This window comes from Fringilla coelebs, assembly GCF_963513975.1.
Source record: "Fringilla coelebs genome assembly, chromosome: 9".
Taxonomy (NCBI): domain Eukaryota; kingdom Metazoa; phylum Chordata; class Aves; order Passeriformes; family Fringillidae; genus Fringilla; species Fringilla coelebs.
This window is the reverse complement of record NC_140067.1, coordinates 21,036,330-21,057,461: the sequence shown is the minus strand read 5'-3', so window position 1 is coordinate 21,057,461 and position 21,132 is coordinate 21,036,330. Positions and strand designations below refer to the sequence as shown.

Genomic DNA, 21,132 nt, shown 5'->3' with positions numbered 1-21,132 from the left:
AAAAGGAAAAGAGTATGAGGCTTAATGATAGGGACTTAAAACTCTGACTGCTTCTGTGCATTGTGTGCCAGTTTTGTTATTTGTCTATTTCTGGAGGTATTGATTTAAACCCTGTAATTGTGTGTTGCTCTGCACTAGGCTCAGGCACCTGAGAAACACTGAAGGATGAACCGAGATCAAAGAGCCAATGCTGGGATATAAGTGTCTGAGGTGTATTCTTTGTCAGGGCAGTATTTTGGGAGAAAGAACCAAGTCTGGGTGTTTGGCTGGTGTCAGTTTGATCCCTAGTGATTCTTTGATGGAACTACAGGCTGTTGCCGCAAGGTGTGGCATTTTTTCCCGCTAAGGTGTCCCCTTACTGTCCTTTTGAATCTATGGATCACCTGGTCCCAGGCTAAATAACCTCAGTGAGGTAATGGCAAGCTGGTCACGGGAGGCAGCAGTGGCAGCCACAGTGAGGAGATAAGTGAGATAAGTCAGCCTGACTTACCTGGGATATCAACCCACAGACTTTATTGCTTTCGGGTATGGTTTCTGTCTTAACAAATCTTACACTTTGCTGGAGTATATAATCCACATTCAGCCTGGAAACAGAAAATGGAAGGAGAACCTTCACTATTGTGCAGATGAATATATGAGGGTTTCCTTGACAGGGAAGGAAAGAAGCAAAAATATGTAAGATGCAGCGTGATTATTATGGCAGCATTGATGTCTTGACAGGGACTAAACTTGATACCCATCTTTATTGCCTATGATAATTTACCAATAATGTCTTGATTTTGCAACAAAGATCAAGTGATGGATTATTTTATTGTGTGTTTTCATTTTTGCATTTAAGAGAAGATCCTTTTACAGCTTATTATTTATTCATCATGTAAGCAAGTTAAGAACTTATTTATATATAGACATAGAAAATTTTTCTACTTAAATTTGTAAACCATTTTGAAAGTTGTTACTAAAAATTGAAAATATTTTTCTTTGATAAAAGGGAGCGTATCAGAATAGTATAAAATTTTTCATATGCTAGTTGTGCTAGAAAAGAAAGGTTGACATGAATGGAGACAGTAAAAACTTATATGTAAGATATATATTTTCATGCTCAGTGGATATTTTCATTGGGGTCTGAATGCCTTGGTCTAGGTATGTCTGCTAATTGAGGCCAGGGATGCTACAAATTCATGGCAAAGTTAGAGGCATCACAAAATGGGATGCATTTTGAATTTTCTAGAATTTTTCCTAGATTGCCAATACTTCAAATATGCAAGGTGTGCAGCAAAAAACGAAGTCCCAAGGATATACTATTTAGGAATAAACAATTTTAACTGCATTGGGGTGTTAACAGTGAAATACATATTCATCTTTTTTTACTTCTATAGCACAAATACTTTGTAATGAAAGCAAGTTTTGTTCTCTTTTCTCAAAGAAAATAATTTATTTGCTGTAGCCAATACAGACCAGAAATAAGCTGGCACATTTTTTAAGAGCAGGTTTGTTTTAACCAAAGCAGCATTGTCTTTTCGTTGCTTTAATATAACGCCTTAATTCCTGCCACATTTGTCTATTGATGCTTGCATGCAAAGAAGGTGTATAAGGCCTGAAATTTTTTTGCATGTGTGCTAAGAACTACCAGTTAAGAAGTAAAAGAAGTATCTGCTGTAATCAGGGTAGAGGCTGCAGTGAATAAAAATTGCTTTAGAGTAAGATCATGAGAGTTTTTAACTTGAAAAGCTGAAGGATTATACAGCATTATGAAGAGGGTGCGTGCAGGCAAAATTATTTGTCATGTGCTGGGACCTGCCTGCTTTGCCAGGCATCAGCCACTTCCCTTTCACGTTATGTAATAATTTAAAATGCTTCTCTTGCCAGAGAATTTAGTTCTTGTAAGTAACACAAATGGGAGACTGAGGCCTTTCATCTTAGAGGCAGATGCTATTAGTCAATACTGAGCACAAAAGAAAGTGTCTGAAAGAGAATTGAATTCTTATTTTTGCAATTCTTGATGAATAAAATGTCAGCACATATTCAGCAATGTGTTTTTAAATTTGATACCTGTGAAAGATGGCGTAGGCATGTATTTTCATGGATTCTATACTGTTAAAATTATTCAGTCTGAATTCTCAACACTAGAAAAAATGTCTAGGTCCTGTATAAGAGTCATGACATTTTGCAGTATTAAATTCAGTTTCTAAAGTGGGGTTCCTGTTTTCAAGCCTTTTTCCTCTTACTGCTTGCTGCAGAATTATCCCTGGGCACAGGGAAGTGGGTATTTAAAACTCCAAATAATTACTTCTATGGAATAATGGACTTCTATATTCCAAGATTTGTCCCTGTTTTTCAGAGCCTTTTGCTGCACTGTAATCTACTGTCTGGACACACCTTCATAGCTCATCTGTAGTATCTGCCCAATGCAAGTTGTTGGCCCCTGAGGGCAAGTGCATGTTTGAACAAATACATGAATTAGAATACCATGCCTGTCTATGGCATCACATTAAAAGATGTGATAATTAACACTGGTTAATCTTCATACCATGTGCTTTTATAAAAAGCAGCACCACATGTACCGCACTTTTTAATTCATATGCCAAAACTCCATTTTGCTTAACTTTTAAAAAAAATAAAATTAGGCTGCTGACTTCTGAGGCAACATGATTTTTAAAGTTTATATCCCTAATTCACCTCCTAGACTACATTAAAAGGATGAGATTTCATTACTTTGTCAAAACAAGTGAAAACTGTGTTTTTGAACCTGATTATTCTTTGTTGTTTATTCCCATGAAACATTTAATGCTCAGCTGTTTTTAACGCTGGTTCAAAGTGCTGAGACTCTTTTCAATCCAGGCAATTCCAAAATCCCTTCCTCTCACAAGGATAGCTGCCTGTGTCACTCCAAGTAAGAAGTAGTTGCCTGAATAAACATTTGAAGTTAGAATTGTACAAAACAACAAGAGCTTGTCCTTAACACTTGTATGGAGGAAAACCTGCTGTGAAGAGGAAACGAAGGTCTGTCAGTGAAGGAAAAATAGTTTTCACTCTGAATGAATCACAGAAAGTATGTGGCAATGACCATTAGGATATCAGTGACCTTTGTAGCTCTCTTTCTTTCTCTTTCATGGAGAGATTCCTCCTTCTCTTTGGAGGAATTACCTGGGTTTGAGTGTAAAAACGACAACATAATTTTGGAATTGCAGAAGACTTGTAGGTTATTTTAGACATACTTTCTTGCATTTGCAATCTGAAGTTCTCAGCCTAGGGCACATTCAGGTTTTCTGAATTAATAGGGGTCTACAAAGACAAATATATATATTATAGGGGAAGACTGAGTGTTTGAAAGATGCAGATACTGCTTATGAAAATGCTTGCTGTGCAAATGGGATTGGGTTACCATTTGTAGATTCTTTCAGCAGTGTACTTGGCTAATTTTTGTATTTCTTTTCTGTTGTAACATTTTGTTGCCTGACTTCCCAAAATCTTCAGAGTTTCTTTTCCTTCTGTTTTGAGATGTAAAAGTAAATTAAACCTCAGGAGTGAATCTGTGAGAGTTATGAGCAGAACCACCCTTAAGGATGTGAGAGACAAATGGTTGTCTGCCATCTAAATAAGAATAGGGTCATTCTTTCCTAAAAGGCAGGATTTTTGTAGTACCAGGTTTTTTTTTTTCTTGTGTAGGGATGAGCTTCCAGGCTCCTTAAAAGGAGTGTCCGATGTGCCAAATGTCCCTGCTTAAGAGTGAAGTAAGAAAATGCTTTCTGTCTTAGTTATTTTTCTAAATTTAAAAAAAAGTAATTCTGAAACTTAGTTTGGATTTTGGATTTTCTTGGCTAAATTTTGTATTTCTGATCAAAATAAGTGCTGTCTTTAAGCAGCAAAACTACTGTAATATAAAAACAAATGTGTAGAAATTTCCTACAGTTTCAAACAGCAACCTTGTAAATTGAATAACATTGCTAGTCTTGTTTATTTTCCTTGCAATGAGCTCCCGCTATGATCTGCAATGTAGTTCCAAGTTCTGTGTGGATCTTAACTAGAAAATGGAGATACAGCCACTTATCAGGGGGCTTTTTGCTCATGATCAGATCTACAAAACCTGGGGAAGCGCAGGGACTTCCTGAATTGTGGGGTTTTTCCTGATTCTCATAACAAGCTGTTGATCAGACTGTTGGCAGACAGATTTTTTCCTCCCACACATCTTCATTTTGGTTGATGGTTGACCATTTTTGCAGAGGTCTCTGCCAAGAATGCAGTTTCTCTATGCAGCACCACAGAGAAATGGTGGAAAATTTGAGTCTTCGAAAAATGTAGATTTGACAGGTAGTAAAGGACTGAGGGAACCACAAATCCTCAGTAAGGATTTTAGGAAGGAAACCGTTGTTAGAAGAGAGGGAGGACAGTGACAGAAATCATAGCTAGGACTGTGAAAAAAAAGATGTTTTTTCCAGTAGTTTGAACTCATGGATTTCTGGAGGATGACAGTCTTTAAATCTTCCATTTTGATGGAAGAGAAATGTGAATGTTTATCAGATGTGGTTTGCAGTGCATTACAGATTGGTCACCTCAATTTTGAGGTAGTGAAGATTATTTTGCCCTCCCCACATCCTTCCCCCATATTGCCTCGGTGCTTGCAAGTTTTCTGTTTATGGAAGAAAGGGCTGCTTTACTTCTCTAAGCAGAAACTTAACAGTTGACTTAAGGCTTATGGTAGCTGATAAACCTTTTAAAAGTCAGCCTTGTGTAGGTTTTTGATTGCAAAATTAAGTGGCAAACTCCGGAGTTGTGGTTAATCATATGGCAATAGTGAGACTTGATTGGACAGTACACAAAGTCAAAGCAGTTTAAGAGAAGACAAGTGGAATATTACTGAGTCCCAGACTCTGTCAGCATTTCAGTCACCTTTAAACTGAAGGAGGAAGGTGTGGTTAGGAAGCAGTTCTTTACTGTGAGGGTGGTGAGGCACTGGCACAGGTTGCCCAGAGAAGCTGTGGATGCCTCATCCCTGGATGTTCAAGGCCAGGCTGGATGGGCTTGGAGCAAACTGGTCCAATGGAAAGTGTCTCTGCCCATGGCAGGAAAGTTGCAATGAGATGATCATTAAAGTTCCTTCCACCTCAGCCCATTCCATGATTTTATGAATGTCAGGTTTGAAATCAGTATCTAAAATTAGAACTTTTAATTACAATGACTTACAAAAATAATGACTTAAAACTGGGAGAATATAAAGTTCAATTAAAATATCTTCTTTGAGGTATGTGTACTTATTAATTGTGTTTATTTTGTCCAGTAGTAATTATTTAAATCACTGCCACTCTGAAGAGTGCTCTTAATAGACTGTGCTAGCATCTTCATGTATGTGAGTTCTGTAATTTGTGTTATAAGTACTTGGCCTAAAAATTAAGAAATCCCACCCCAATCTAGTCTCTTTTGAGGCATTAACAGACTGCCTCAGAAATTGAATGTAAGTGGGTTTTTTAAAGTGATTAGTAGTGTTGCTTTCCTCATATCTTCTCCTCAGCTAAAAAGGCCTTCTAGACAAGTTCTGCCTTGGCAGTAACAAAGCCATTGACTTCTGCTGGCTGTGGGGATTGATGACGCTGATGAGGAATTGGGAGACTGCTCTCCTGACAAATGCAAGAGAGAAGAACCAAGTTTACAGTTTATTCTGCAATAAAATGATTATGAACAGGATTTTTTAACAATGAAGGAAGCAGAACTGATTGGAAGAACATACAGAGAATGCCAAAGAACTTTATTTTCATATAGCTCATGCTCAGATTAGAGCTTTCCTTTACCTAGCTTTTAATATTAGTGTTGGACCTAGATGATGTTGCCAAAAAATGTGTCAAAGCTGGTGATTTTGTGTCATGGATGCTCAGATTGTGGGTATAACAGTTCCACCTGTTATTCACACTGCTGTCCTTACAAACCCATCTGTTTTTCTCTTTCTATCATAACTCCTTGTTACTTTATTACTTGCAGTTATGCTTCTCAATCAGAAGCCTTCAAAGTGAAATTTTACTTACCATGGTGTAAATGCTAATTTATTTCAGTATGAGTTCCCCCTTTGCCTGTGTCTCTTTAATTTCTGCATTTTTAAAATTATGCATGACATTGTGGGCTACTGTTCAGACATTTAATCCCATGAGACACTGCCATGAGTTACTTAGCCCTCACTTCCTGGTTTGAGTGTGAAGATGTATGGAGATGTACCTGCTCAGAGATTTCAGGTGGGAATATTCCTCCTGGTCTTTACTATGGAAGGCTTATCAATCCCTAAATGTCAGCTTCTCTCTTATCGGGACTGCATTCCCTATGTTAGTAGTTGCAAAGATATAAACCAAAAAGGGGATAGAATTAGTGGGCCTTTGTGTAATTTTCTGTATGAAAGACAGGGTTGTTTTCTTGAGATTCTGGAAGCATCAGGATGTGGCCTTGTCAGATAGTCTAAAATTCTGTTTCAGGTTCAAAGCCTTGTGAAGTCAGGAGACTTCATTCCATTGCATTAGTGATTGGTTTGGTTTTTTTTTTTTTCAGTCAGGTTATAAATATTGGTGACTAGGCTAAATTTTTCATAGAGAAAGTCTTCAATTTAACTAAGATGGGATGTTTAATGCAGACAAAGTTGTTTCATGTCTTTCTAGTAATAGTATAAAGTTTATCCACAGATTCACCTTTGAACCCTGCTCTCCTATATGCTGTGTCATTATTTTGTATGTTAGAATGATCCCTGCCTGAAGCCTAAGCCACATTTTGCATTGCTTGGAAATAACAGATGCTGGAATCAGTTTTGACAGATAGAGGTCGTAATAGGGCGTGCCTTATGCATGTTGTTAGTAAAAAATAACATTTTTGAATCTCTGCATGAAAGTCTGAGGCTCATCTAGTGTTGTTTAGAAATGCAGAGCTGCTGTATGGAATAGAAGTAGGTTACTGTTTTGTTTCATATATAATGGATATTCTAACTTATTATGTACTATGTTAATTCTAAATTGTAGCCTCCTTCTCTGACTCATAATTATCAGATGAAATACCCAAATGCATGGTACAGTTTATTAAAGGTTTTATTTTTCTATAATGTAACCTAATTGGTACCTTTATAAATCTTGATCTGTCATGCTTTCTGTTTTCCTCATGAGCTACAATTTAGATCATCAATTTATGTTAGTTTGGTGACCTAGAGCCTGGCTATGAAGACTTTTCTAGGAATCTGGGGTTTTTCCTGGTTTTCAAGTGAAGTAAATTTTAGCTATTTATTGGTGTCATAACTGGATAAGTTTGGTTTTTGATTTCAATGTTGGAAATTACCAGGCTCTTTTGTATCTTTACATTAGAAAGTTTCCTGATAAAAAACTTTGTTGTGTGGAAATCTGACTTAATGGAAACCAATGGGATTTTTATCATTAATGATAATGTATGGATGAAATCCTGATCTTGTCCTTTGAGTTGGAATTTTACCTACTTTTTAACATGTTCATGAATAACATTTTTGTGCCAGTTATGTTTCTGCAGTTGTCAGATATTGTCAGTACTGCAGCTATATGCATTGCAATGGCAGCGTCTCTAAATGCTTAACATATTTCACATTTCAGTAATTAATGCTGTTTCTGTCACAAATAATCCATAATTATACTCTAAATAATTAATAACTCTAAATTTCAGGTTTTTGTAGAATAGCACTTTTTCTTGTCTCCATTATTGAATTACAGCAAGTCCTCAGGATTCTTAATGAGTATATTTGTTACGAATCCATGTGCCAATTAAAAATGAAATGTCAAGAATGACAAGGAAAATATCCTAGATCTTGCCTGTCTGAACTTCTGTAAAGCAGCTGGTGTACTGCCTCAGAGGAATTGGTCTCTTATGAGAGGAAGCTAAAAGAACTTGGCTTGTTTAGCCTAGCAAAATGAAGGTTAATAGGGGTATGATTGCTCTCTTTAACTGTAGCATGAAAATAAAAGCAGACAAGGAAAAGAACTCTGCAGGCTCCTGTTTCTAAATGGATGTAAGTTGGCCATGAACTGATTTACACTGAAAAGATCCCCAACCAGGATCAAAAGGCTAAGGTGAGAAAATGTGGGTTGAGATAAGGACAGTTTAACAGCTAAAACCAAAGCTGCACACACAAGGAGAGCAAAAGAGAGATTTCATTCACTGTGTTCCTTGGCCAGTCTGTTGTGCAGCCATCCCAAGGAAAGCAGGACTCCATCATGTGTAATGGTGACTTGGGGAGACAGATGCCATCACTCCAAACATCCCTTCTTCCTCCTCCTTCCCCCACTTTATATCCCGGCCATGATCTCATATGAATGGCTTATCCCTTTGTCAGTTGGGGCCACCTGTCCCAGCCATGTCCCCTCTCAGCTTCTGCACCCCCAGCCTGAATCAGTATATGAAAGCATGGAAGCCTTCAGTTTAGCAGCAAAGTAATGTCTACTATTTGCCTAAGTGGAATAATGGCTTACTAATAATTAGGTGCTCATTTTAAGTATGCTAGGTAACTTGCAGAAACAGTAAAAGTTAAGGTGTCATTTGGGTTGAGTTATGTAATAGCTGGTATTGCTTTGCTTAATGTTTCATCAGCACTTAGGATTAGTATTTATTCATTAATACAGAGAGTAGTAATTATGGAAGGTGATCTCTTTCATGTTTCATACAATTTAGAGGAGATCATGGATATTTGTGTTTGTTGCCACCTAAATTACAGTAGTGATCTTGCAACAGAAGTCTTCTGTGGGCCTGCTGATCCTTTGTTGTTAGAATTGAGTTAATGATGACCTTCCAGCAAAAAACATGTTAAATGTGGCAGCCCAGCAACCTTTACTTTACAGCCTGTCACTCTTATCTGTAATTATTAATATATATTCTTACAAAACTCTAACTTAACCAAAAACTGGTCAAGATTTGAAATTGGTATACCCACTTAATTATAATGATTTTGAAAATCCCATGTTTAGTTAAAAGCAAGAAAATTATTCTTTAGTTTTTTAAAAAAAAGATAGAGGGAGAATAATTAAAAATAGCTCTGTTGTGAAAAAATGCTTTCTTTGGCAGAAGTTGAGTGCAAAAATGTTTTTGTAAAAGCCTGTAAATCTTTAAATTTGTTATGGAGTGGGTGGTGCTTCACTTGATTTCAAGTGTTGTTATAGTATCAGAGCACACTCTTTCAGTGCAATATGCTAGCTGTCCATAATGCTTATAATGTTTTTTGTGTTTTCTTTTTAAAAGCTGTTAAAGTTATAAAAACATGGGGTTACAGTATCTACAGTTTTATCTTCTGACTGAAGATACTGGGATTGCTCCCCCATTTGATACACTCCTGTGGAGGATTCTTGAACTGTAGTTATAAACAGTGGTTTAGTTCTTTGCACAAGCAGACAGAAGTGGGTTGCTCCCTTAAAAAAAAAAAAAAATCCCCAACACAACTTAGCTATGATTCAGTCAGTACTGATGTGGAAGGACTGGTGTGCATCTAGAGTTCTTGTCTTGAAAATGAAACCTTCCATTGATCCAGGCTTTGCCACAGGCACCCTGAAATCGTGCCATAACATGAAAATTAAAAAGAAAAAAATGTTGTGAGAAATCTAAAATAATTGTGATCCTGACTCTCCTGGCCATGTTCACATTGGCTGTAGGTTTTTGGTAATAGCATTCTAAAGCAGATGAGATTATTCATATTGGTGTCTTTAATGCTAATTTTTTGAAATCTTGGCTTAAACTATAAAGATAGCCTTAATATTTGAGCCCTATGCAGAGCTAAGGGTGCACATGTACAGGGAAGAGTCTCCATAAACATGAAATAACTTTACCCCAAGAAAGGGGGATAGAGATGTTTTTCCAAAGCAATTATTTTCTATTTGTGCCTGGTATAGTACTAAGTACTAGTGCCTTAGTCAAATGCCTGCTAAAGACATAGTGTTTCTTTGATTGCTCTCATGGTTTTCAGATTCTGTAGACTGTAATTAACTAAAAATTGATCTGGCTTTTGGGATTTTTTCTGTTTATGTTATTTATTGTTTAATTTTTTTTCCAGGTTTACCAAAAATGCAAGTAATTCGGAACTACAATGGAATCCCACAGCCAGCAGCACAAGATGGGCCACCATTGCATGTCCAGATTGGGGACACTATTGAACTCATTAGAGGAGATGCACACAGCTTATTTTGGCAGGTACTGTATTATTTAGCAAATGGCTACATTCTGTTTGTCCACATATCAACTTCTTATTGATATATTGCTCTCCTAAATTTTTTTCTTTTGGAACAACAGCAAAATTCTTTGTGGTTGATCAAAATAAATGCCTAATACTCATTTTGCTTTTAAATTGCCAGTAGTTCCTATATAATGTAAATCTTTGTTCTTGCAACCTTAAAGTAAAAGTCACGGTAAATAAATCTGCAAGAACATGACATTGGTAGCAATTCTAGTGAAATTATTAGAGTTAAGGAGAGTGTTTGACACAAAAAGCAAAATTTTCAGTCTGGTTCTGTAACACGACATAAGTAAAAGCTATGTTGACAAAATCCAGTTAGTGAATATTAGATTTATAAGGGAGAGAAATAGCTCTGCAAAACCGAACCACACCTAAACTACTTGATGCAGGCTTAAGCCAGTTAAGAATAGGGGTTTTTATATACATGGGAAAAGTATATTTTATTGATGGCAAAAGTTGCTGTCATGTGATTCACATCACTACTTTTGTTACTAAAATTTCTTCTTAAATGAGAACTTTAAATGTTCAAAATGCTGGCTTGCATTCACTTTAACAGTAAATGCATTAAAATGTCTCATTTTTCTTGATTGCTTTCTTAATTGTTTGTATTATTGGGTACATGGAAATAGAGCTAAATAGAACTATCAGGAGATTAATAGAAAAACAGGTGGAAAATATATCTTGAATTGGTGTTCCTGTGTTGATCTTCCTGGTTTTCTTTTTTTTTTTTTTAAAGCTATAATAAGGTAATGAATACAATATAAAAACTGCCTGGTCTATTTCATGAGTTAGGTCATACTTTTTCTTGTTTGTTTTGGCTTTTGTTTTTCTGGCTACAGTTAGGATGGAATCTTCATCAAACTCCTCAGGATGGGAGCAGTGAACTCTTCCTATGTCACTGTATCAGCCTGAACATTTAATTGGGGGAAGTAATAAACAATAGAATTACTTTATCTATTGAAAAAAAATATGTAAATAGGTGTAACCAAACCACCTTACCCCCTCCCAAAAAACCCTCCAAAGCCAAAGAACCAACCAACTCCCCTCCAAAATCCCCCAGCCTGTTACTTAGCAGACCATGGGTACTTCACATCACTAAAAAAATCTTTTCAAATGACTGAGTTTGGCCCAGGTTGTTTTGTATGTAGGACTTGGTTCTGCAGGGTCTAGAGTTCTGGCCTGGAGAAGCATTTAAACCTGATCTTGACTTAGGACTGGCTAGAAGGTAATCATCTGACTAATACAATTAGTACAAGCCAAAATTGCTGCAACCGCATGGGACTGATTCTATTGCCATGTTCATACACATCTGTCAACTCAATTTACTGGAAATTGTCTTAGAGGTTGTTTGTGATTATCATGCTAAAGAATTTAGCTAGAATCTCATTGTGTTTAACTAGCAGAAACCAGAAAGTGTGTTAGGCTTTTCCCTAGAAGCTTCAGTAATAGATTTGAATCCTAATGGAAATTGTCATCTCCATTAGCATCATTCAGGAATTTTTTTTCTTTCGTCACAGACTGCTTAATACAGATTTTTCTGAGTCTTTTAAGGACTTCTACATTTTAAAATGCATATTAAAAAAGAGTCTATAAAATGCAATTTATACTGAAATCTTTAATTATTCAGAAGGGCTTTTAGGGTAATTTACAGCTGACCCACTAGCCTAATATTACAATAGTTTTCTAAGTTGACCATTTAGAAATTCAAATGATTGTAATAGATAAGTATGTGTGGTTTAGGTAAAACTTTTTCATTCTTTACAATGCATCAAATAAATAATACAGGTTACTAAGCAGTGCTTGAGCTGTAGCTGAAGTGTGGTCAAACATGTCTTGATAGACATTAATATGTTTTGTTCAGTGGCTGCTCTTATTGAGTGTGGTACCACTTGCTATTCAGGTAGGATTAGTATTGAAAATAAGTATCACTTGGATGGCAGAGTGTTTCAGAGCTCTGCTTAAAATTAGGTCTGTACTCGAGAGGGTTTCATGTTTCAGGAGTAAATAGAATATATGGATTCAAAGGGCAACCTGTGTTCAAGCAGATGTGTGAAAGGGGGTAAGGGAGCTTTGCTGAACACAGGTTCAAATCTGTGAGATTTTCACTTGTTTGCACATAATTATTTTTAAAATATCACTGGTATAAAGCAGTTTTAGCTTAAATACTGCCTATGTGATTTACCTCTCCTCTGCTGCCTCTGCACTTCTCTTTTGGTTAAGGTGGTAGCTACTGTGTGTGATAAATTGCCTAGTGATCTCCTATGGAGAATGATGCACTCATGGTGCTTAGGATAGCACCAATCAAAGAATTTTTTTATTTTTTTCATAAACCCTTGTTATTTTTTTTTGCATTCAGCTTCACTCTATTGAATTTTCTGAGTTCTTTTCTTTGTGGTGGTATTATGGTAGTATTACAGAAACAAAATGAACTGAAACCCTGAAGAAATTTCATGTGTGTTTATGAGGATTTTTCCCTTTTAAATTTTTTTATTTTGCAGGTATGCCATCAAAAATAAAGAAGAAATGTAGTTTGCATGATTTTAATGCTTGTAAAGTACTCATGCTTAATCTCATTGCCAAATGCTTAGAGTATATTATATTTGCAGTCACTATATTACATTTAATAGGGGTTAAGTATTTATGTGCTTTTAAAATATCAGTTAAATTAAGACATTTGGTTGACTAAATACATATTTTGATGCCTTCTTTTTATGAATCTATGTTCAGGAATTTAGGTAAGTGCATTCTTCTGCTCTGAAAAGTGTCTTCACTGCCAAATATTACTAGTAGGAATAAAAAGATGTTTTAAGGTGTTCTTCAGGAGAGTTTAGTTGCTGTTGAACTGTGTGTGAGCTGCTGATGCATGGATTTGTGATGGTCAGTCACTTCTGGTGCTTAGAACCTGGAGTAAATTGGTGGTCCTGCTACTCTAGGAGGCGCAGGAAAGGCTCAGTTTAGGCCATGCTGGATGCATTTCTGCCCCTGGTCTCCCTGTTGAGTGGATGCACCTCCAGCATGTCAGTACATCACACTCAGGGAGTCATCTTTAATTGTGGTAGTGTTCCCCTGCCCAGTCGGTTTCCCCTGCCGTGCATCACTTATGAAAATGTGTAACACTGGCTGTTGGATCACGAGCCCTGAGCTCCCACTGGAATTTGGTCTCAGGTGCTGCAACCACGGCTGCACAGTGGTGGAGTCATTTTGGGGATCTGCAAGGTTGCAGGGTGGCAGCTTTCTGTAGAATGCCAGCTGAGGAGGAAGTAACTTAAAAGCAGATAATTAACGTTAATGAAGATATCAGATGCTGGCAGACATTGACAGAACTGGGAATCACATTGCAGTCTCTGAGCTCCCTTCTTGCCTCTTATCTCTCAGAGCTTTCAGATCTATCAGTTATAATTATTACTTAATTATATTAAAACCCAACCAAACAACAACAAAACCCACAGAAATATTGAGCAACACTTTATTAGAAAAGCATTTTATTTTAAAGACTCTGGTCTTTAAAATTTATTGTCTTAAATCACTGGGCGTGTATTATTATTTACTGTTAATCCCAATTATGTCTCAAAAATGGAATTTTTTTTTTGTTTTAGGGAAGAAATCTAACAACAGGAGAGCTTGGATTCTTCCCAAGTGATGCAGTAAAACCTTGCCCATGTGTAAGTACAATTATTTAGTTCTGTTTGCCACCTTACAGGGAAACTGCCCTGTTCATTAGTTCATCAAGATTAATTTTATCTTATAAAAATAATATTGTTTTTAGTTCCTTGCTACTTTCATGGTGGGTTCAGTATTGCTTAAAATAGAGAGTTCTAATATTTTTGGTTATTGGGTGTAAGTAGGACATGTCAAGAAAACAAGTTTGATAAGCAGGTTTCACTTGGGGAGTATTAATAAATTGAACTGTCTGAAGAGTTTCCAGAGTGTAGATCAAATACATTTTATGTGAAAGTGCACTTTCTTCCTTCCCCAGCATGAAGGTGAGAGTGCTGTGGCTCTAATCTTTTTCCCAGTCACTTTGGGTTAGAGAGAGGGATTACAGCCTAGGTAGTAAGTTTAAAAATTTTAAAACTAATATAAAACTTTGAATTCTGACTGTTTGATAAATTTTCTTTTTTCTTTATGTTCTTACCTGTCTTTATTTCACACAAGAATCTTCTCAGAAAAGTTTGTGAAAATAATAAGAAAAATAATTTCATAATAGGTACTCAAGAGTTTTATGTGCAGATGTGATGATGTATTAATATACTACACACTTGTTCCTTCTCTGCCCTCTGTAACACTGTGCATCAGATTGCTGCCTTCCTTTGTTGAGGTTAATTGATAAAAACCCATAAACCCTGTAATGAATCCTAGTCCTTGCTTTGCTTTAAGTTAGTTTTCACTTACTTGAACATGATTCTCGGCAGTTTGACTTATTAATAAAATTGCTTTTGTTACAGCACTCAAGATATGCCACTTCAATGGCTTTTTTTAGTAGATAGGGTCAGCTTTTAGTAGCTGCATTTTGGTGTGTCTTAGGGGCTTATTGTGTCTTAGTTTCCAGAACAAGTATAAATGAGATCCTAAAGAGTATAAGTATGTTAAAATACCATAAGACATCTTTAATACCATATATTTCCAGGGTTTTGTTTGAAGAGGAATGCACAGACTATTTATAAGTACAAGTTGGTTTAGTTTGGGTGAGAGGACAAATCTGAAATAAAGATGAAATTGTTGTGTGAATTTAGCTTTCATTCCTCCACCCTTTGCTTATTGTTAAATTTGTGAATTTCCCACCCCTTGCTTATTGTTCAAGGGTGGATTTCCCATTCCATGGTGGCACTGTCAGTGACCTCATCAGTCATTGTGTAGTCATGACCCCAGCTGTAGCAGCACTTTCAGGAATCACCAATATACTTTGAAAGCACTGGCAGTGTAATATCTGAAGTTAGGAAAAATGCTGCTGGGGTGTTATGTAGGTATCTTTCTTTAGCTTTCTGCTAAATTTAAAATATACTATTTAGAGTATTGAAAATAATGCAGTTTTACAGAATGAATAAATACTATTCATGAAATGTTACCAACTGGTGTCGTGATCAGAACAAAAAGATAAATTGATGCTTCACCACTGTTAACTTGGAAGGATGAAATATAAACATCTTATTCTGATAAACGATGCAGTTAAAGATACTGAAACATCAATCAGGTTTTAAACATGCTATAACTTTTACTGTTATTATTAAGTCTAACAGTCTTTACAACCATCAGATATAAAAATGCCCAGAAATAGCATAAAATCCATATATCAGAAGACTTTAGGAATGAATATTGAATGAAAAACTGCTGAGCTCCAGAATATCTATATTCCAGACTTTTCACAGATGTCCCTATAAACAATTTTTCCCTTTAAAATAAGTAGTATATGTCAGCAGACATTTTATGCCCTATATGAGTAATATCTGTTTCTTCCTAGTTTTCTTCCATTTTTCTAGTTTCTGTAGAGGCATTGAATACATAGCATAGTATGAGCTGAGAGCATCTGGAATAACATTTGATTCTATCCTCTTTATGACAATGAACAGCACTTGTTATATGAATATTTTTCTCCATTCAAAATTTACTAAAGCAACTACTCATCTATCATTTAACTGCTCTGGAGGATGGGCTTAAACCATCTTCGAATTTTTATATCCTTTCAAGTTGATTAGCACTGCTAGAAATACTGAAACAAATTGGAAATATTTAAGGATATCTTGCAACATGTAAAAAACATGTAAAAACTTTGTAACTTTTGAAATGGTGGCCTTGAAATGTGTGATCGGTTGATTCCCTGAAACATTTCTCTTAGGAATTGTTTGTCAGCATTTACATAGTCCATTAACTTTCTGCCAGGTCTCCCCATTAGAGCACCATCAGTATCTGCAGGGATGGGCAAGGCCAGTGCTGCTGCCAGGGTGACCCCTGGGTGCCCTGCACTCTTGAGGGCTTCACGTGCTGCCAGCTCTGCAGATGCTGCTGTGAAAAGAGCCCTTTGTCTACGCTATTTGGGAATAATGCATGTTTCCTTTTTCTCTCTCAAGAACGAGACTAAATGACTGTTTAATACCTGTTAAGATTTACTGATACAGAAGCCAAACATGTGAGCCTGGTTTTCTCACAGAGGACTTTAATGTGTTCCACACTGAAGTTTATTTCAAGGTCAAGTCTAGAGACCTGATAGAGATCTTGGCTGATACCTGAGGTCAAGACTGTGGGAATTGTAATTGATTGCAATTCAATCAATTTAAGTTTAGAGGCCTTTGTAATAATATTTTCCTGACTTGATTTGTTTTTGGAAGTCTCTTTTGGTGACATTCCATATATCATGAATAAAAAGATTTTGAGAAGAATGTTACTGTAATTTCTTCCCTATTAGAGACCAGAAAATAAAACATTCGTTAGTTATACTTGAAGGAAAAAAAGCCCAAAACATTCTGCTTACCTAAGAATATGTGACCTTAAGTTAAAAGTGTGTGAGATTTATGTTAACCATTCACTAAAATACATTTTTCAGCACTGTGCATTTTCACACGTTGTTTTAGAAGAGTAGGGTAGTACTGAGTTATCACACACTAATGGGAGATGATACTGTGCCTCTTGTGCATGAATAAACATTATCTATACATATGTTTGTGTACATATGACATCTATTCATACATAAACTGATTGCAGTTTAATTTTTAAATTTAATTTCAGAATCAAATGGCACACTTAGCAAGATAGAGTAGAACAGCTGCCCAAGTCAAATACAAAGGAATGAATGATGTCATGTGATAGAAGTTGTGGAATATCCTCAGGTCCCTCTGAAGATTATAGCGCATGTTTCCCAGTGGACAGTCTAAGGCCACACAGTCCTGAATACATGAAATGAGTTTTATACATTACTGTAAATTGTTTGCATTACTGTAAATTGTTTTCAGTGCACTTTTCTACCATAAAGAGCGCTGAGCTATTTTGTGTATGAAATTTGAATATACGCGCTGTCAGAAAAGTTTGTTTGAACAGTTCTGTGAAGTAAAAATACTGAAAACAGTCACAGAAGAGTTTAAAATATTCTGTACTACTTTCAGAATGATATGGAATATTTCTCCTTTATTATAACTTCCTTTAAAGAAAATAGACTTGTGGACAAATTAGATTACCTGGGTATTGATAGTTAAATCAATCCATTATCTGGTTTTCAGGAAAAAGATCTTGATCCTCATTTTCTGTATCTTTTGATATCCTAGGTTCCGAAGCCAGTAGACTACTCTTCACAGCTGTGGTAAGTCTCTGTCTTTTCTTACAGGAATCTGAAAGAAGCAGTCACAGAAAGCAACTGTGTTTACTACAATTTAAATTATATCGGTTTAACCTTCCTAGGCTTCAGAAGAAGACAGTATGTAATAGTTTGGGAAAGCAATACCATGCATTGCCTAAAAGCATTTCTGGTATAATAAAGTGCTTTATGATTTTGATGTTTTGTTTACAAGTCTGTGGCTGTACCGCCTCAGTCCCAGAGGTCTGAAGTAGAACAATAAGAGGTGGTTATAATATGAAGCATGGAAGTATATCTTACATGTTGAGTGAATAAAGGGAGGAATAATATTAAATACATCTTTATCGTGAATAATTCTGCATTTCCTTAGAAACCTCCACCGACACTGAAGGTCTAGAGATACAGGTGGAACCTTGGGAAATGGTTTAGGGGTGTCTATGGTGGTGCAAGGTTGATGGTTGGACTAGATAAATCTTGAAGGTCTCTTCCAACCTTGATGATGCTGTGAAAAAGATGGTGTATCAAAACTGCAACCGCTGCTGCTCTGGGGTTTATGAAGTGCGTGAACTCTTTCCCACAGCTCAGAAAAGACATGGTGATTCTGAGAGAGCAGAGTAAGCATCACTTGTGTTCTTTCACTGATTTTATGCCTTGCCATTTAGACATGAGTTCTGACCTCCTCTTAGCTTGGCAAAAGTGAAATTAGGATCACACCTAAACAAATACTGATTTTTTCATAACAAGCCAAGCAAAATGTTTATTATTTAAAATGGATACTTTGAATTAATTTCTAACATTTGGTCTATGTAAATTTTTTTTAGAATAAAGCATATTACTGACATTAGTCTTTATGTTTGATGGATTTTTAATAAAGAACTATTATTTTACTTAAAGCTTCTTACTAATTGATTGTGATGTATTGGTGTGAAATTTTACGTAGTGGTGGTGAGAGGTGGTGACAGCCTTTGTAAAATGGTAAGATACGCATAATTTCCCTGGAAGCTAGGCCACTTTCCCCAATTAACAGTTTAACCTGTGGTTTTGCAAATGAGTGTCTGCTGACAGCCTCTCATGATGTCCTACACAAACCACAAGGCAGAGCAAGGGCACAAATCTGCTTATGCAGCCAGGCTGCAGAATCAGTGATTTATTTGTCTCAGCATCAGCTTTTTCAAATTTGGATGGTTTTGGCTTATTTTTTTTTCCTCTGGATGTTGGGTATATCCATTGCAGTTTAGCCTTTACAGTATGTATAATTATGAAACGAAATAAAATACTGTCTTGTGTAAGTACCAGATTTTCTTATAGGTCTTTTGTTGACCCGATCTACCTCTGGTGGCTGCTTCTCCATTCTGTTACAATAAAACTCCCTAGAACTCAGGGAGGTTCAAAGGTTCTGGACCACTGTTGTGTTGCTTCTCTTGCAGCATATGATGCAGGTAGACCAGCTGGTTTTATGAACTTTTCAAGCCAGTAGTCATTCAGCTAACGCTTGGGCTTGAGCCCTTTCCTTAGCAGATATTGTATTCAAAATCCATAAAAGTACTTTTCTAATTAGGAGTTCCACAACCCCCAACCGTGGAATTTTTCATGTTATATTCCTCATTCAGAAATCTGGAAGTGGTATTCAGTTGCAACGGATATATTTTTGGTCCTCACGATACGTAGAATATTTTCAATCTCTATTGCATATTTAATAGACCTTTGGAGCTTTGAAAAAAATCATAGGCAATTTTTATTTTCCTTGTTACAGGTTTGCAGGAGCAATGGAACGATTGCAGGCAGAAAGTGAACTAATTAACAGAGTAAACAGCACTTACCTGGTGCGGCACAGGACCAAAGAATCAGGAGAATATGCAATTAGCATTAAGTAAGTGGAATTGGATTAAGAATGCCTCAAGAAAGTTTTCCTGTTCTCATTTTTGTCTAGATAGTACTTGAAATAAATATAGAAAACAAACAACTGTTTCCATTATATAATTATGTGCAGCCTTGAAGAGAGTCAATATAGAAAAACTGAAGTTGCTGTCAAAAAATACTCAGGATTTATAGAAGGAAAGAAGCTATGCTTTTATAATGCTGATGTAGCAAATTTGGGCTACAAAAATAAAGGTTGAGCATGTTGGAGAAGAGTAAGCATTGTTTGCTGTACAGTGAGATCTGTTTCATTGACTTTGGTGAGAACTCAAAGCCCTTTGCATCTCAGACTATTCAGTAAAATGTGGGTTTGTACATTTGTGGGTGCAGATAATTGTTTGCCTTCGTGTTGTTGATCAATATGAATATAAAAGGAGGAAGTACATGGAAATTCCCAATTAGAATAAGCCGTTATCTGTGACTTTTTTTTTCTGATGACAGATTACTTCTTTAGCTGTACTTTAATAAATATGTTTGGTTGATTAGATGTCAACTTGGTTTTGGCACAGATATACATTTTGTCTTAAGAATTTATGTGTGTGGTGTTCTAGGGGCATGCCCTCAGGTAATTATTGATTGTGTCTGATTAAAAACACATTTATATTCATAAGTTATTCATTGCCCACAGGTACAATAACGAAGTGAAACACATCAAGATTTTAACAAGAGATGGCTTTTTCCACATTGCAGAAAATAGAAAATTTAAAAACTTAATGGTAAGCATTGATTAGCTGTTTAACTTTGTGAGATTTTTTTTGTAGCTGTTTCTGTTAGAGAGAGCTACTTTGGTTTATGAAATTCCAGAAAGCTATGTGAGTGAAAGATTTGAATTGTGCCCACTACCGGTAATAGGATAATTTTTTATGTTTATGGCTTTAGCTCTAAGTGATAATTTTATGTGCTTAAGACTACATATTTATTGTTAGGACTGGACTGTGTCCCTTGTAGTGAAGGGGAAGAGAGGAGGTATTTGAATCCCATCCATCAGCCCACTCTGGAGTTAGGATGAATCTGGAAAGGAGAATTTGATGTCTTTGGGAATCTTGGTTTTTAGGAATCAATTGGATTAAAATTTATGCAGCAGCCTTCCGGCATGCATACTCGAGTATGTGAAAATGCTAAATAAAAATGAAGGGTAATACAAAACAAAAGCAGGAGGAAGCCTTAAAACTAGAAATTATTTTAGTTTAACCACTGATACTCTGTGAAACAAGAACATCCTAGAAGTGGGGAGAGGTTAAATGATAATCTGTAAGTGCTCATTAGAACAGGAAGAACATCAATTTCTTGATGAGGAATGCACCAAGCTGTTTTTGCATTCTTATCTTCATTTCACACTTATAAGCCAGTGAGTTGTTTAGTTTTAGGGCTGGGGACCCTGAGATCATTTCCTTATTCAGCAGCAGAAATGGTAGTGTTGCTCACATACACAAGCAGGTGGCTGCTTAGTCTGTGAACCCTACAAATGATTCGTTGGAAACTGATCATGGCAAAACACGGCAGCTGGAGTACCACTCTGCCAGGTTTCTTCTTATGGCAGTGGTGCAGTTTAATGCACTGGTGCAGGTTCCAAAGTAGAGCAGAAATATAAATAAAGGACCAAGTTGGATGGAAAATGAGCAAATAGAATAAGCATTGCATCACAGAATTGAGAGGACTGAAGAAATTTCTGGTGTAAGGACATCACTGCTACCAACTTAGCCTTGCTAACATTCAAGTAGGAAAGAATTAC

At 36.3% G+C, this 21,132-nt stretch overlaps 1 protein-coding gene across 1 annotated transcript in view; it reads left to right on the top strand.

Moving 5' to 3' along the window:
- VAV3 (vav guanine nucleotide exchange factor 3) overlaps window positions 1-21,132 on the top strand; it is a gene marked incomplete at its 5' end in the record, with an annotated part of 139,605 nt that overhangs the window by 103,833 nt on the left and 14,640 nt on the right. Inside the window, 5 exons of the mRNA XM_084211000.1 lie at window positions 10,022-10,158; window positions 13,798-13,863; window positions 17,455-17,489; window positions 19,237-19,353; window positions 20,029-20,116. Of these exons, the coding sequence (XP_084067126.1) occupies window positions 10,022-10,158; window positions 13,798-13,863; window positions 17,455-17,489; window positions 19,237-19,353; window positions 20,029-20,116 (443 nt within the window). The remainder of the gene's footprint in view (window positions 1-10,021; window positions 10,159-13,797; window positions 13,864-17,454; window positions 17,490-19,236; window positions 19,354-20,028; window positions 20,117-21,132) is intronic.